Source organism: Ipomoea nil, unplaced genomic scaffold, assembly GCF_001879475.1.
Source record: "Ipomoea nil cultivar Tokyo-kokei standard unplaced genomic scaffold, Asagao_1.1 scaffold0268, whole genome shotgun sequence".
Lineage (NCBI taxonomy): Eukaryota > Viridiplantae > Streptophyta > Magnoliopsida > Solanales > Convolvulaceae > Ipomoea > Ipomoea nil.
In genome coordinates this window covers 4428382-4442875 of record NW_017616696.1, presented here as the reverse complement: position 1 = coordinate 4442875, position 14494 = coordinate 4428382, and the positions used below count along the sequence as shown (strand labels likewise).

Here is a 14494-nt window from a genome sequence, read left to right as displayed (position 1 = left end):
GACGGGAATCGAACCTGATTTTTTTTTTTTAAAGGTGGGACGCGCGTTTTTAGTCGAAACGACGTCGTTTTTGCAACTGTGTGCACCATACATGGTGCACAGGGTTGCACAGCATAATTTGCGCACTTACAGGGCTATGTTGTTTTTGGTAATTTTGTAGCTATGTTTTTCCTTTCTCACCAGAGTTCAGATGAGGTTGGCATCACAAATTCAGAATATGCTATTTCATTCTTTGACGGAAGCAAAGACATTTTTTTATACTTGGCAAGCTATGAAACAAAATAAGATGTCAGACCTCATGAAATAAAAACTTGTTAATGATATTGATTTGAGTTTCATGAAGCCGGAAGTTGGATATGAGTATTTGATGTCAACGACATCTTAGGGAGGAAGGTGAAAAAGGTAAAAAGAAAAATAAAAATGATTATTAATTATACACTCTAGCTTCTATGTAGGAATATATCCACTTAATATGCCATGTGACATGTTTACCTGCATTATTGGGAGGCTACTTGCTATTTAGAAAAATTGCAAGATTTTTTTAAAGTTGAGTGACTTAATTACATTTTTGCGTGTAGTTCGATGTCCTATTTGACCCTTATTTCTATTCAATATAATTTATTGTGACTAGTGAATGAACCTATGGTAGATATATAGATGGTCTGCGATGATAATATGATATGTTTACACTAATTAACATGGATGATAATATGTGGACGAACCATGCCCATCTATAAGTTTCCAATCACACGCTTTGTTGGTATTGCTTTCAAAGGTTGGAGTTTTCTCAATGTGGTGCCCACCCTGTCCCTCATATCCATAGTTTTGGGATCAACAGACTGCTCAACTTCCCAGTCGAATTGGTGGAGCAATGATCCCAGGACGAAGTGCGTCATACGGTGGCCTAATGGAAGCCCAACACAGATTCTCCGACCAGCCCCAAACGGTATCAGCTCAAAATGCTGCCCCTTTACGTCAATATTTGAGCCAAGAAACCTCTCGGGCTTGAACGTCAATGGGTCTTCCCAACACTCTGGGTCTCTTCCCATTGCGCAAACATTGACGAGCACTTGCGTGTCTTTTGGCACGTCGTATTCCATGAACTTGGTGTCCTCAACTGCTTTTCTTGGTAGCAGGAAAGGGAGTGGAGGGTGTAGACGAAATGTCTCCTTCACCACAGCTTGTAGATATGGCAGATTGACGATGTCACTCTCGTCCAACTTCTTTTCTGTTCTGACCACCTTTGAAATCTCTGCTCTAGCCTTCTCCATTACTTCAGGGTTCCTCAGAAGCTCAGTCATTGCCCACTCCACTGTGCTGCTTGTCGTTTCTGTGCCCGCTAAAAACATCTCCTGCAACAATATATAACCAAAGATTTTAGTTGATCATTGGATTTTTTTTATTGGATCAGGGAGAAAATTGTAGTCACTACCTGAAGCTGCTCAACACCGAGTAAACTCAAATCTAAGCCACAAAGAATCACAAAATGGTAAACCAAGGTTGAATTTCCAACCCCAAGTCTCAAGGGCCCTACACCCCGATCCAACAAATTAAAGCATTTGGAAGAATGCAAATCACGGTGATTCAAAGACCAAATGTGAGTGTGCAGAAAAGATCTGCTCACTTTGGACACAATCCTCACACTACGGCCATAAAAGTTCAAACTTTAATCTTTTCTCTAGATAATGCCTACTGAACCATTGAACTAAGCCAGTCATGCTTTTACTAATCATACTAAGGGTGTGTTTGGTTCGCACATAGGAATTGGAATCGGAATGGGTATCAAATACTTGGTAATGGTAATGGGTTTTGGTGAAAGTATTTAACATGTTTGGTAGTAGGGTGGAATGAGAATGGTTACTAATAGTAGTGCTTGAGAATGAATAAGGGAATGAAACCCTTATTGTATTTAGGTATGGATTTTTCAATTGATGGGGTATTCGAAAACCATAGTAGTGTTCTAAAAATCTATCAACCAAACAACAACAATCACTTTCATACCCATTCCTATGTGCAAAACTCACCAACCAAACACACCCTAACTTTGTGCAATGGATATTTCTTCAGACTGTTAGCTAGAAACTAATAAATTAAAGGACTTAATTATTACCAGTATGAGTACAAGAATTTCATGTTCTGATAACTTCTCCGGTTCGTCCTTTCCTTTGCCCTTGAATTCAAGCAGTACGCTCAAGAAATCTTTCAGATTTTCTGTGTCATCACCTCCTTCTTTCATGCGTCGTTCCTTCAAGAACGATGAAGCAATTCCCATTGTTATCCTGGTCTCGCGAGCCATCTTCCTTCTTAACCCCTGCAAATCAAGCAACCTAAGACACGGGAAGATGTCGGAAATATTCGGAAGCCCCGACAACTCCGTCGTTCTCTTCATGGCATTGAAGAACTCCGAGGTTATCTCCGCGTCAGGATTCGCCAAGTCACGCGACAGCACGACGTTCCCCAGCATGTTAAACGCCACCAGGAAAACGAAGCGCGCCACTTCAACACCACCAGGCCCTGCAGGTCAATCCACATAAGCATGTCGTCGACGCTCTTTCTTCTGATAGCCGCCGTGTCGTTCATTTTCCGGCCAGTGAACATCTCGGCGCTGCAGATCCGCCGTAGCACCCGCCAGAACGCGCCGTAGGGGGCTAGCGCCAGAGAGGCGTCGGTGTAATTATAGACCCTGTTGACGTCGCCGGTTTTGCGATCCGCGAAGGAGACGTCGTGGTTCTTGAACAGCTCGGTAGCGGCGTCGACGGTTTGGATAACCATGGTGTTTATGGTGCCTATCCTTAGCCAAACAACAGGGCCGTACACTTGTTTCAGCCCTGCCATTGTTTTGTGCAGTTCGGGTCCTAGGTTTAGCATGTTGCCTAGAACCGGCAGGCCACGGGGCCCCGGAGGTAGCTTATAGGATTTTGATTTTCTTGGGAAGAACACGAAGATCATCAATGGTGGTAATAGAAGGAAAATGAATAGAAGAAGAGACCCCATATTTGCCAGTTGCCACTATTTCTTTTTATTTTAATTTTGTGCTCCCATTGTAATTTGCCAATTGCACTATATATAGACATTATTACTAATAAAGGAATCTCCAACATTTCATATATACCTACATTGTTAACCCTCAATGTCTATCCCTAGTAAGTACTAAGTAGTAGTTTTTTTACTTTTATTAATTAAAAAATGCGCAACCTCACTATAATGGACACTTTGGCTTCTTGTCTAGACTTTTAAGATTTTTTTTTTTCTTCAACAACCTCCAAAAGTTCAATATTGGAAGTTTTTTAAAACATATGGCTACAACTAAGTATATTATTTATATCCTTCTAGAGTTAATTAATTAATTAATTCTTTCCAATAAAATGTTACCAAACTATTGAGTACTTCAGCTAAGTTGGTCGGACAATTGATTTAGTAACCGTACAGTTTCAACCTCGATTCCTGTGAGAGCTATCTATTGACATTCTTAGTTTGAACATGTCAATTATGGGTAACCCTAGCCAAGTTGGTCAAATAGTTAGTTTGGTAACCACGAGCTTTCAAGTTCGACTTCTTTGCATGATCATAGGATGGTTTATGAGTTATGACTTTGTGGTTCTTTGCCGACTAAGGCTACAAGTAGGTTTCACAAAAAGCACATTTACAGGTAACGACGGTGAGCTTCCTCGTTAATCATAGTTATGAGCAACCTAAGTTGATTTACCTCATTGTGATCCTTTGTCGATTAGGATTATAGGGCTTAGCTTGTATATAATGTGTTAATTGCAGGTACATAAAGGAACAGAGTTCACAATGTGCATGGTGGACCCTAATCCATGATATAATTTGTGTATTAACATTGTTGTTGATTATCATTAAAAAAACAACACATACTCCATCTGTCTCATTTTAACTGTCATGCTTACTATTCATTAGTCAAACCAATTCTTTCTTCTTTGTTTATTTTCTTTAGTATTTTTTAAAAATTATTTTTAAATTTGATTGTGTTTAATAGTAATTTTAATATATTTTCTAAATATATAAATTTTATATACTAATACTAGACTTAATATTATAAATAATTGAATTAAAAATAACTTTAAAATTGATTAACTGAACTAGACACATGAAATGAGACAGAAAGAGTACTAAATAATAAATATATCTAATTGGAAAATAACATTTTTGGTCTTTGATTTGTTTCACTTTTAAAATTTTGGTCAATGTTAATTGATTTATACATATTTAGTCTCGTAATTGTCTATTGTGTTGTACTTCCACTCCTCTTGCTATATAGTCCCTCTTGTTATATAATTATCAAACTCTATTAGTAAACTCTTTTTTATGAGATTATTTTTATCATTTAAAATCAATATCTATGGTTAAAGTTTCACTAAAACGTTATTTTTAACAATGAATATTGATATGATTATAATGAGAAAAATAATATCATATGTTACTAAAGTTTTACAATTATATAAAACTAGTGACTAAAATTGTGGTTCAATAGCACCAAATTGAACATCTTCAGTGGAAGCGCTATTGATTCTCTGTGCTTCAGTAGATTGAGAAAGTAGTTATGAACAGATACTGCATTGTAATAGAGTTAATAGTATTAAAAAAAACATAATATTATAAATAATTAAGATAATTTACAGAAACTTTTATTTTTTTGGGAAACAAAAGATAGTATGTTATAGAAACCAAATTTTTTTTAAAGAGCAAAAAATTCAACACCAAAAGTGCGGTGTTCCCTATATCAAACATTTGACTACTCTTGCATATGGTGGATCCAACCAACAATAATTGCCATAGAAAGTGCGTGAAACCACTTGGATGGGCGGTATCGATGTCTCACCTGCTTCATAGTCGACACTCAAAAAAGAAACTCACAACTTTATTCAATACAAACATTTACTCTTGTAGATTTGTAGCTCCATCGAGTTACAAAGACTGATCTTTTTCTTCTCTACTTTCATACTATAATCCTTCATAAATATTGAATCTATATTACAAATTCGGATTGTAATGTTGAATTTATACCAACTTTTCAAAAGGTAATAAACTCATCAGTCTAATAATTACACCATTACAATTTAATCTGTCTTAACTATAGTTTATCCAATATATTAAGATCATTTAAATTTTGTGTATCTTTATTTCATTTTTCATATTATATATAAATTATTATCTTTTTTTTTTTTTACTTTATAATTTATTCAATTTTAGTATTTCAAATGTAAAATAGAGAATTTACAATCTTCAATTCTTTTTTAAATATTTTCTTTTCAACTGTGATATATCATTCCTAGTTTTCCTTACATGAACCTGTTAAAATCAAGATCTCTATTATGTAGATAATATTACTAAACTATCCTTATATTAAGTAAAATGATAATATAATGCGTTTGTTATGTTGCTTCAAGGATTACAATTGCAACTTTTTAAAAAGTTAGGAGTATATTATAACAATAAAAAGTTAAGGATTAAAATGACTAGAATAGAATAATTGAGAAATTAAAAATATAATTTTTTTTTTCAAATATAACATGGAATAAAAAAAATGCATTGTCTTTTAACTATTTAATTTTATTTTTAAGAAAAAAAAAAATGTAAGTTGACATTTTGGCAAGCGAAATATCTTCAAGACGGATAGAGTATACTTCATCTACGGCTTTATCTTGCACCACATATCCCTTTTGCTTGTGGGGATCGGACTTGCTACAAACTGCTACTGGTGGAGTGGTGGTTGATAATGGAAGTAAAAGTAGTCCATATTGATAGTGGTGGTGATTCAATACTTTTGCTTACTTGCCATATAATTATATTTGAAATTGACATTTGACAACCAAAATCAATAAATTGTTCACATTATGCGCATTCAAGAATTCACATCCATTATGACAATTGAAGCATGTGGTCCATCTCAACTAAAAGTTTAAATTAATAGTTAAATTGTACATTTACATTTATATATTATATGCTCAACATGCCCTTCACGTGTACGTGCGGATCGATTACTTTTTTATGGGCTCCAAACAATACATGAACTATAATCTCTTTCTTTATCGGGTGACGCGGATATTCAAATCCATGTAAAAAGAAGGTGACGGTGGTAGGCAGCAGATGCAGTAGGTAAATAGCGACAGCTTCAGATAGGTCAACGGCGGCGACTATTACGACATTGATAAAAAAATATTAATGGTGTTAAAATATTTTTATTAGTTTAAAAGAAAAATTCAAAAAGAAAAAGAAAAAATAAGAATAGTATACTATAACCTGGCATTAACCTGTAAATGACATGTAAAAATAGGTAAAGATGGCTATTTGCTTAAGTTTTTGGAGTTCAAGGGGTTAAGTGGAGCTTTTTAAAGTTCAAGGGTTCAATTCCACATTTTAGTATAGTTTGAGGGTCTATTTGACCCGTATTCCTACAATTAATTAATGAATTTGAATTGAAGGTGAGGAATCTTTGACTTGTAGAAAATAAATATTTTTTTTTGAAGGTTATAGAAAATAAATATAATATAACTAATGAAATTATATCTCTTTTAAAATTTTTTATAATGAATAATTTTTGTTTAATAATGACATTATAGACATCTAATTCTAAATTAATTAAATGCATATGTATTTTTTTTGTAGCTACCAATTTATTTAATTTAATAAGAGTAATAAAGTGGCGTACATACTTTTCATCAACAACATTAAAGTCATTGATTTTTTAAATTTACATTCGTTGTTGAGACAGATTGTTTTGGGAGTTTGTTAATGAAATTTGTTACAATTGTTGTCAATAGATGATGATAATAAATAATTCAAAATATATTATTACAATAGATATCGTTATAATGATATAATAAAAATTAACGTACAAATTTTTTTAGAAGCTTTCATACATTGATAAATTCTAAGAATGATGTGTAAACTTGTTCCAGTGGGATGTAACATTGCCAATTCTTTAGAAAATTGTCCTATCGTTTTAGAGTCTAGGTTTAATTGTACTTCTGATCACTAACTTTGTAATTAGGTCGCGCAGGTTTGACAATGATGTAAGAACAATTTTGTCCGATAAAAAAAATAATAGTATAATATTTGTAAAGTAATGTATAATTGTACCGTTATAAAAAGACATTCAAAAAAATAGTAATACCATAATGACCTAAATCATCTCAATAATGCAAAAGGCATAATTGAAATATTGAGTTTTGTTCTAAAATCAAACGAAGATTAATTAAACGGAAAAAGAAAAAAAAAACTTAACCTAAATTTGTTTTTTTTTTTTTTTTTTTTTAATGCAAGAAAATAATTTTCAAAGTTAATGATTTATAATCTTTGATGCTCAACTTTGAATGTTTTGTATGTAGTCGGGCTAATTATTTGACCAAAGTTTATGTTAAATTTTATATTGTACTTATTTTTTAATACTCCGTATATTTTAACATATATGTAGTATATATTTAACAATTATGTCAACTCTGATTGGGATGAGGTTCAAACCTAAGACATTTCTTATAGAAACTAATGATTAAGTTATTTTATGGCGGAGTCCCTAGCCTGCAAGGAAGTTCTATCATGGTTGAAAGGTCGGGACGTGATCGCGTTGGACTTATTCACAAATTGCTCGGAACTTCGTAACAGCCTACTATCTACGCGGACACCGGTTTTATCCTATGTTGAGATTGTGATTGATCAATGTAGAGCTGTTATGCTCGTTCAATTTCTGTTCTATTAGTTTAGTCTCTAGAGCTTTGAATTTACATGCTTATACTCTTGCTGCAGCAGCCTTTGTTCAGGCTACTTCGCTGTGTTGGGACTCTGTCCCCCTGACTATATTGTTGCTTTCATTCATTAATATATTTTCAAACAAAAATTATTTTATAAATATATATTTTATAAAAATTGTTTACATTATTATTAAACACAAATATAAATTCTTTCTTCTTTTTTTTCCCCTATATTTTTAAATATAATTGACGGATATATTATACACACGGTCCGACCCGGGGTAGCATCACGGACTCGGAGCACCAAGGTGGAGCCCAAGCCACCTCGCACCTTGGGGTGCCCCGACCCGAGCCACTTGGTTGTGGGCTCGGGTGGAGCAGCTCGGCCTTACCCGAGTTCGAGTAAGGGAGCTCGGTTTTGCCCGAGATCAGCGGGCGTTGACCTGACCCGGTCTCGCCCGGGCGCGGTCAACGCGGAGATCCAACTACCCCCGATTTAGGGGGAAGGCGGGTGGGGGGTTTAGCTTGTATAAAAGACCCCCTCATTGTCCTAACAAGACACGTTCATTTTACACATTTGATTCATATTCTACACACTTTGTCCTAAAAACCTTTGTAATAGTCAATTTACGGCATTTAATACAATATACGGTCTCTACGGCCTTTACGACATCGTGTCGTGTTATTTATTTATTATTTATATTATGTTCTTATCCGAATTTATTGATTCGGGTCTAACCGGGTTAATTAAATCCATCAATAATAATTAAAATTTACCATTTTAAAAAATTGTGAAATATAATTTGCACTAATTTTTTAATTTTTATATATTAATATTAAGCCTGAATTTTTGGTGTATCACTCATATTCAATATTTTTTTGGCTATTAACTCTATTACATTGTAGTATCTGTTCATCTATACTTTTCTCAACCTATTGAAGCACAAAGAGTCAACACCACCTCCACTGAGGCTCGATCTCATGACCTCCCATATGAGAGAGCCACTACATGCCATCTGAGCACAATGTGCTTGGCCACTCATATTCAATATAATTCTATTGTTTTTCAATATTACACTGTTCCCACGGGAGATCGAATTTATTACCTCTCAATTAAGAGAGCAATACGAGCTACTAGAGCATAAAGTGATTATATGAAATCATGATAGTTGGTAGATTAAAAAGTACGGAGTAATATACTTCTTGGTCCTTTGAGTGAGGCTAATAGGCTATTGCGCACCTACTTACTAAAGGATCTAGCATCCCAACAACTTGTTAAAAATTCTACTTTTATCATGACACCAACTGTTTCAATTGCAACCTTAATCAAAATAAGTTAAGATATCAAATTGATGGAATAATTACGGAGCGGACCTGGAGCGAAGAAATATGGAGCGAATCACATCCGGCATCGAGTGGACTACGCACGCGGCCGGATAGACCATGGAGGGGTCTACCTCCACGGAGTCCTCGACTACTACCACGGGGCCTTCGGCTACTATCACGGGGCCTTCGGCTACTATCACGGGGTCCCCGATTACTGTGAACACGGAGCGACGAACCATCCCGGGGTCTGCCAACATGGGCTCGGCACTCCGGGGTCGGCCAACATGGGCTCTGCACCCCAGGGTCGGCCTACGTAGGCCCGGCCACCACGGGGTCGGCTGGCGCGCCCGGGGTCGACCGGCGCACCCCGGGTCGGCCCGGCCGAGTTCCGGGCTCGGCCGAAGATCGGGTCCTCGCGTGGAGCGAGTCTTGCAGCGCTAACCGCGGCTCCTCCTGTGTACCTCGGGCCAGTAGTGGCCGAGGAGTATAAAAGCACTCCCCGGTGTCCTATTCAAGTATCTTCTACTTTCTTACAACACTTGTCTCGTTATTACACGTCTCAAACCTCTGTAATAGCGTTATACATCCAATTAATATAATATTTCTACCCCTATTATCGTTTTGTTATTTATTTATTATATTCGAACATATATATGGGTTGTATACTCCGGACTCCCAGGTTCATATAATCCATCACAAATATTCCACAATCTTGTCGAGCTAGTATGTGAGTTGGGGGTCTTTGGACGAGAAATTTTACCTTTTGTGGACAAGTTTAAAGTATTATTCTATATTTATTGTAGAGTTAATACTTAAAACAGTCACTAAATTATGACATAATTTTTAATTTAATTCTTAACTATTAATTCATGCAGAATGATCATTTAATTATACAAAATTGACCTAATTTAATCATCCGGGTGGCTGAACTACGGCCAAATTGTTTAAAATTTGCATATTATTTTTTTGAAGATAAAATTTGCATATTATTATACGTTAAAAGATCATTTTGGATGAATTGATATTTGAGAACAAAATTGAGAATTATGGATGGGTGATTTTGAGTATTATCTTTTTATTGTTTTACATATTATTTTTGTTAAGGCTAATTTCCAAGTTCCAACATGGATCATAATATGATATGTCCATCTATTTTTTTTTTTTTTAATTATAAGGGAAGGGAATACCAACATATATAAGTAACTATATCAAAATTAAATGTCATCATAATCACCTCCACCTATCCTTGAACCCACCACTTCCCACATAAGGAAGCAACTTGGTACGGGACCACAAGATTTTTGATATGATATTCCCATCTACAAGTTTCCAATCACACGCTTTTTTGGTATTATATTGCTTTCAAAGGTTGGAGCTTTCTCAATGTGATGCCCACCCTGTCCCTCATATCCATAGTTTTGGGATCAACACACCGCTCAACTGCCCATTCGAATTGGTGGAGCAACGACCCCAAGACCAAGTGCGTCATACGGTGCCCTAACGGAAGCCCAACACAGATTCTCCGACCAGCCCCAAACGGTATAAGTTCAAAATGCTGCCCCTTTACATCAATATTTGAGCCAAGAAACCTCTCGGGCTTAAACGTCAATGGGTCTTCCCAACACTCTGGGTCTCTTCCCATTGCCCAAACATTGACGAGCACTTGCGTGTCTTTTGGCACGTCGTATCCCATGAACTTGGTGTCCTCAACTGCTTTTCTTGGTATCAGGAAAGGGAGCGGAGGATGTAGACGGAATGTCTCCTTCACCACTGCTTGTAGATATGGCAGATTGTCGATGTCATTCTCCTCCAACTTCTTTTCTGATCCGACCACCTTTGAAATCTCTGCTCTCACCTTCTCCATTGCTTCAGGGTTCTTTAGAAGCTCTGTCATTGCCCACTCCACCGTGCTGCTTGTCGTTTCTGTGCCCGCTAAAAACATCTCCTACAACAATATAATAATAACCAAGATTTTAGTTTATCATTGGATTTTTTTTATTGGATCACGGGAAAATTTGTGATTGTACACCGGGTAAACCCAACTCTAAGCCACAAAGAATTACAAAATAGTAAACTAAGGTTATATTCAAACAAAACCAATAGGTCAATTCTACCAAAAGTCAAACTTAAACATTATAGTTATTAAGTCATAAATGGCAATAATTTAACTATTAGCTTAGGATTTTAGTTGAAATATAACACATGTTTCAATTTGGTATCAAAATTAATCCTAGGCTTTTACTAGTCTTCTTCCAAAAAAGTTAAATCTCCAACCCCAAGGTTCTCACACCCAACCCAACAGAGCATTTGAAGGATATAAATTGTGACTCAATAACTCAGCAAACAGGGCCAAATAGATCTGCCTAATTTCGTATTCTCCTAAATATTACCTACTGAATTAATGAGCTAATTTGGTGCGGACATGCTTTTACTAATCTGACTAACTTGGCTGGTTGTGCAGTGGATATTTCTTCAAACTATTAGAAACTAATAAAGGACCTACCACTATGAGTACGAGAATTTCATGTTCTGATAACTTCTCCGGTTCGTCCTTTCCTTTGCCCTTGAATTCAAGCAGTACGCTCAAGAAATCTTTCAGATTTTCTGTGTCATCAGCTCCTTCTTTCATGCGTTCCTTCAAGAACGATGAAGCGATTCCCATTGTTATCCTGAGATCGCGAGCCATCTTCCTTCTTAATCCCTGCAAATCAAGCAACCTAAGACAAGGAAAGATGTCGGAAATATTCGGACGCCCCGACCACTCCATTATTCTCGTCATGGCATTGAAGAACTCCGAGGTTATCTCGGCGTCAGGATCCGCTAAGTCACGCGACATCACGATGTTCCCCAGCATGTTAAACGACGCCAGGAAAGCAAACCGCGCCACTTCAACACCACCACGCCCTGCAGCTATAGCTTCTTTCTCAATCCACATAAGCATGTCGTCGACGCTCTTTCTTCTAATAGCCGCCGTGTCGTTCATTTTCCGGCCAGTGAACATCTCGGCGCTGCAGATCCGCCGTAGCACCCGCCAGAACGCGCCGTAGGGGGCTAGCGCCAGAGAGGCGTCGGCATAATTGTAGGCCCAGTTGACGTCGCGGATTTTGCGGTCCGCGAAGGAGACGTCGTGGTTCTTGAACAGCTCGGTAGCGGCGACGACGGTTTGGATAACCACGGTGTTTAGGGTGCCTATCCTTAGCCAAACAACAGGGCCGTACTCTTGTTTCAGCCCTTCCATTGTTTTGTGCAGTTCGGGTCCTAGGTCTAGCATGTTGCCTAGAACCGGCAGGCCACGGGGCCCCGGAGGTAGCTTATAGGATTTTGATTTTCTTGGGAAGAACACGAAGATCATCAATGGTGGTAATAAAAGGAAAATGAATAGAAGAAGAGACCCCATATTTGCAAAATCCCTTTCTCAGGTATATATGATATACTATAGATTTCTTTGGATTTTAATTTTGTGCTCCCATTGTAATTTGCCAATTGCCACTATATATAGACATTATTACTATTAAATGAATCTCCAACATTTCATATCTACATTGTCAACTCTCAATGTCTATCCCCAATAAGTAGTACTTTTTTTATTTGTATTTATTCAAAATGCGCAACGTCACTATAATGGACACTTTGGCTTGCTTATCTAGACTTATTATTATTTTTTTTCCTCAACAACCTCCAAAAGTTCAATACGGGAAGTTTGAGTTATTACCATCTGAGGTCATTTGACTATATTGATTTTGTCACGTTTAATCCTAAACTTTTAAATTGATTATTTGTGGTTCTTGGACTTTCAAATTTAACAATTCATGGTCCAAGTTAACCTCCCATAGTCCTCAAACTTTCAAAACTTAACCAACCATGGTCCTTTCAAGAAGACCACGGGTGGTTAAATTTTGAAAGTTGAAAGACCATGAGTGGTTAACTTGGACCACAAATGGTTATATTTGAAAGTCGAAGAACCACAAATGGTCAATTTAAAAGTTTAGGATTAAACGTGACAAAATCACTATACTCGGATGACTACATATGCTGACCAGAAAACCATAACTAATAGGCACCACTCATTTGAAAACCAGGCAGAAAACTTGTTCAAATTAAACCAACTGAAAACTATTAGAGATCAGAAAAACGCTATGTATTTTGTTCACACACTGACACTGATCCACACTAAAAACTGTAATGCTGAAGGAGACCCAGACAGAAATACGGTCCAAAAAATATAATCAAATTATAAACTAAGTTTTGTCAAATAATTTAGCCACTTAATCTAAGATAAAAGGTGTATAATTTTTACACTTACAAATTCCTTCCAATAAAATGTTACCAAACTATTGGGTACTCCAACTAAGTTGGTCAGACAATTGATTTGATAATCATAAAGCTTCAACATCGATTCCCGTGAGAGCTGTCTATTGACATTTTTAGTTTGAGCAGGTCAACTATGGGTAACTTGGGGTAACCATACCCAAATTGGTCGGACAGTTAGTTTGGACGATCTTCCAAGTTTAACTTCTTGCATGATCCTTGAATGGTTAATGACCTTGTGGTCCTTTGACCACTAAGGCTACAAGTAGGTTTCACCCAGATCACACTTACAGGTAAAAACGTTGAGCTTCCCCGTAAATCATAGTTATGGGAAACCTAAGTTGGTTTATCTCATTGTTGTCCTTTGCCGACGGATTATACGACATGTACATAATGTGTTAACTGCAGGTACATAATGGAATAGAGTTCACAATATGCATGGTGGACCCTAATACACGATATAATGTGTTTTTTTTTTTTTTTCATTTTTAAAAAAATGCATACTCTCTCTGTCTCATTTTAACTGTCATTCTTACTATTCATGAGTCAAACCAATTCTTTCTTCTTTGTTTTTTTTGTTTTTGTTTTTGTATTTTTTAAAATTATTTTTAAATTTGTTTGTGTTTAATACTACTTTTAATACTGTTTCTAAATATATAAATTATATATACTAATACTAAACTTAATATTATAAATAATTGAATTAAAAATAATTTCAGTCAAATATCGTTAAACGAACCAGACATATAAAATGAGACAGAAGGAGTATCAAATAATAAATATATCTAATCAAAAAATAACATTTTTGATCCCTGATTTATTTCACTTTTAAAATTTTGATCAATGTTAATTGATTTAAACATATTTAGTCTGGTTACTGAAACATATTTAGTCTCGTAATTGTCTATTATGTTGCACTTCCACTCCCTCTTGTTATATAATTATCAAACTCCATTAGTAAACTCTTTTTTATGAGATTATTTTTGTCATTTAGAATCAATATTTATGGTTAAAGTTTCACTATTTTCATGTGAACGTCATTTTTAACCGTGAATATCAATATAATTATAATGATAAAAATAATATTTTATGTTAATAAAATTTTATAATTATATAAAACTAGTGACTAAAAATGTAACATTATAAATAAT

General features: G+C 35.8%; 1 protein-coding gene and 1 pseudogene across 1 annotated transcript; both read right to left on the bottom strand.

The window, feature by feature from the left end:
• Positions 1-678: 678 nt before the first annotated feature.
• Positions 679-12545, bottom strand: LOC109149346 (annotated as a pseudogene).
• Positions 10199-12516, bottom strand: LOC109149357 (cytochrome P450 76A2-like). The gene is made up of 2 exons (XM_019297084.1): positions 11539-12516; positions 10199-10980 (listed from the first exon to the last, which is right to left on the bottom strand). The coding sequence occupies exons 1-2, from the start codon at positions 12430-12432 to the stop codon at positions 10387-10389; spliced, it is 1488 nt and encodes a 495-aa protein (XP_019152629.1). The 5' UTR covers positions 12433-12516; the 3' UTR covers positions 10199-10386.
• Positions 12546-14494: the final 1949 nt, after the last annotated feature.

Coding starts and splice junctions, on each gene's coding strand:
- LOC109149357 (XM_019297084.1), bottom strand. CDS start 12,432: ATGGGGTCTCTTCTTCTATTCATTTTCCTTTTATTACCACCATTGATG. Junction 10,981..11,538: donor AAATTCTCGTACTCATAGTG/GTAGGTCCTTTA, acceptor ATATTGTTGTAG/GAGATGTTTTTAGCGGGCAC.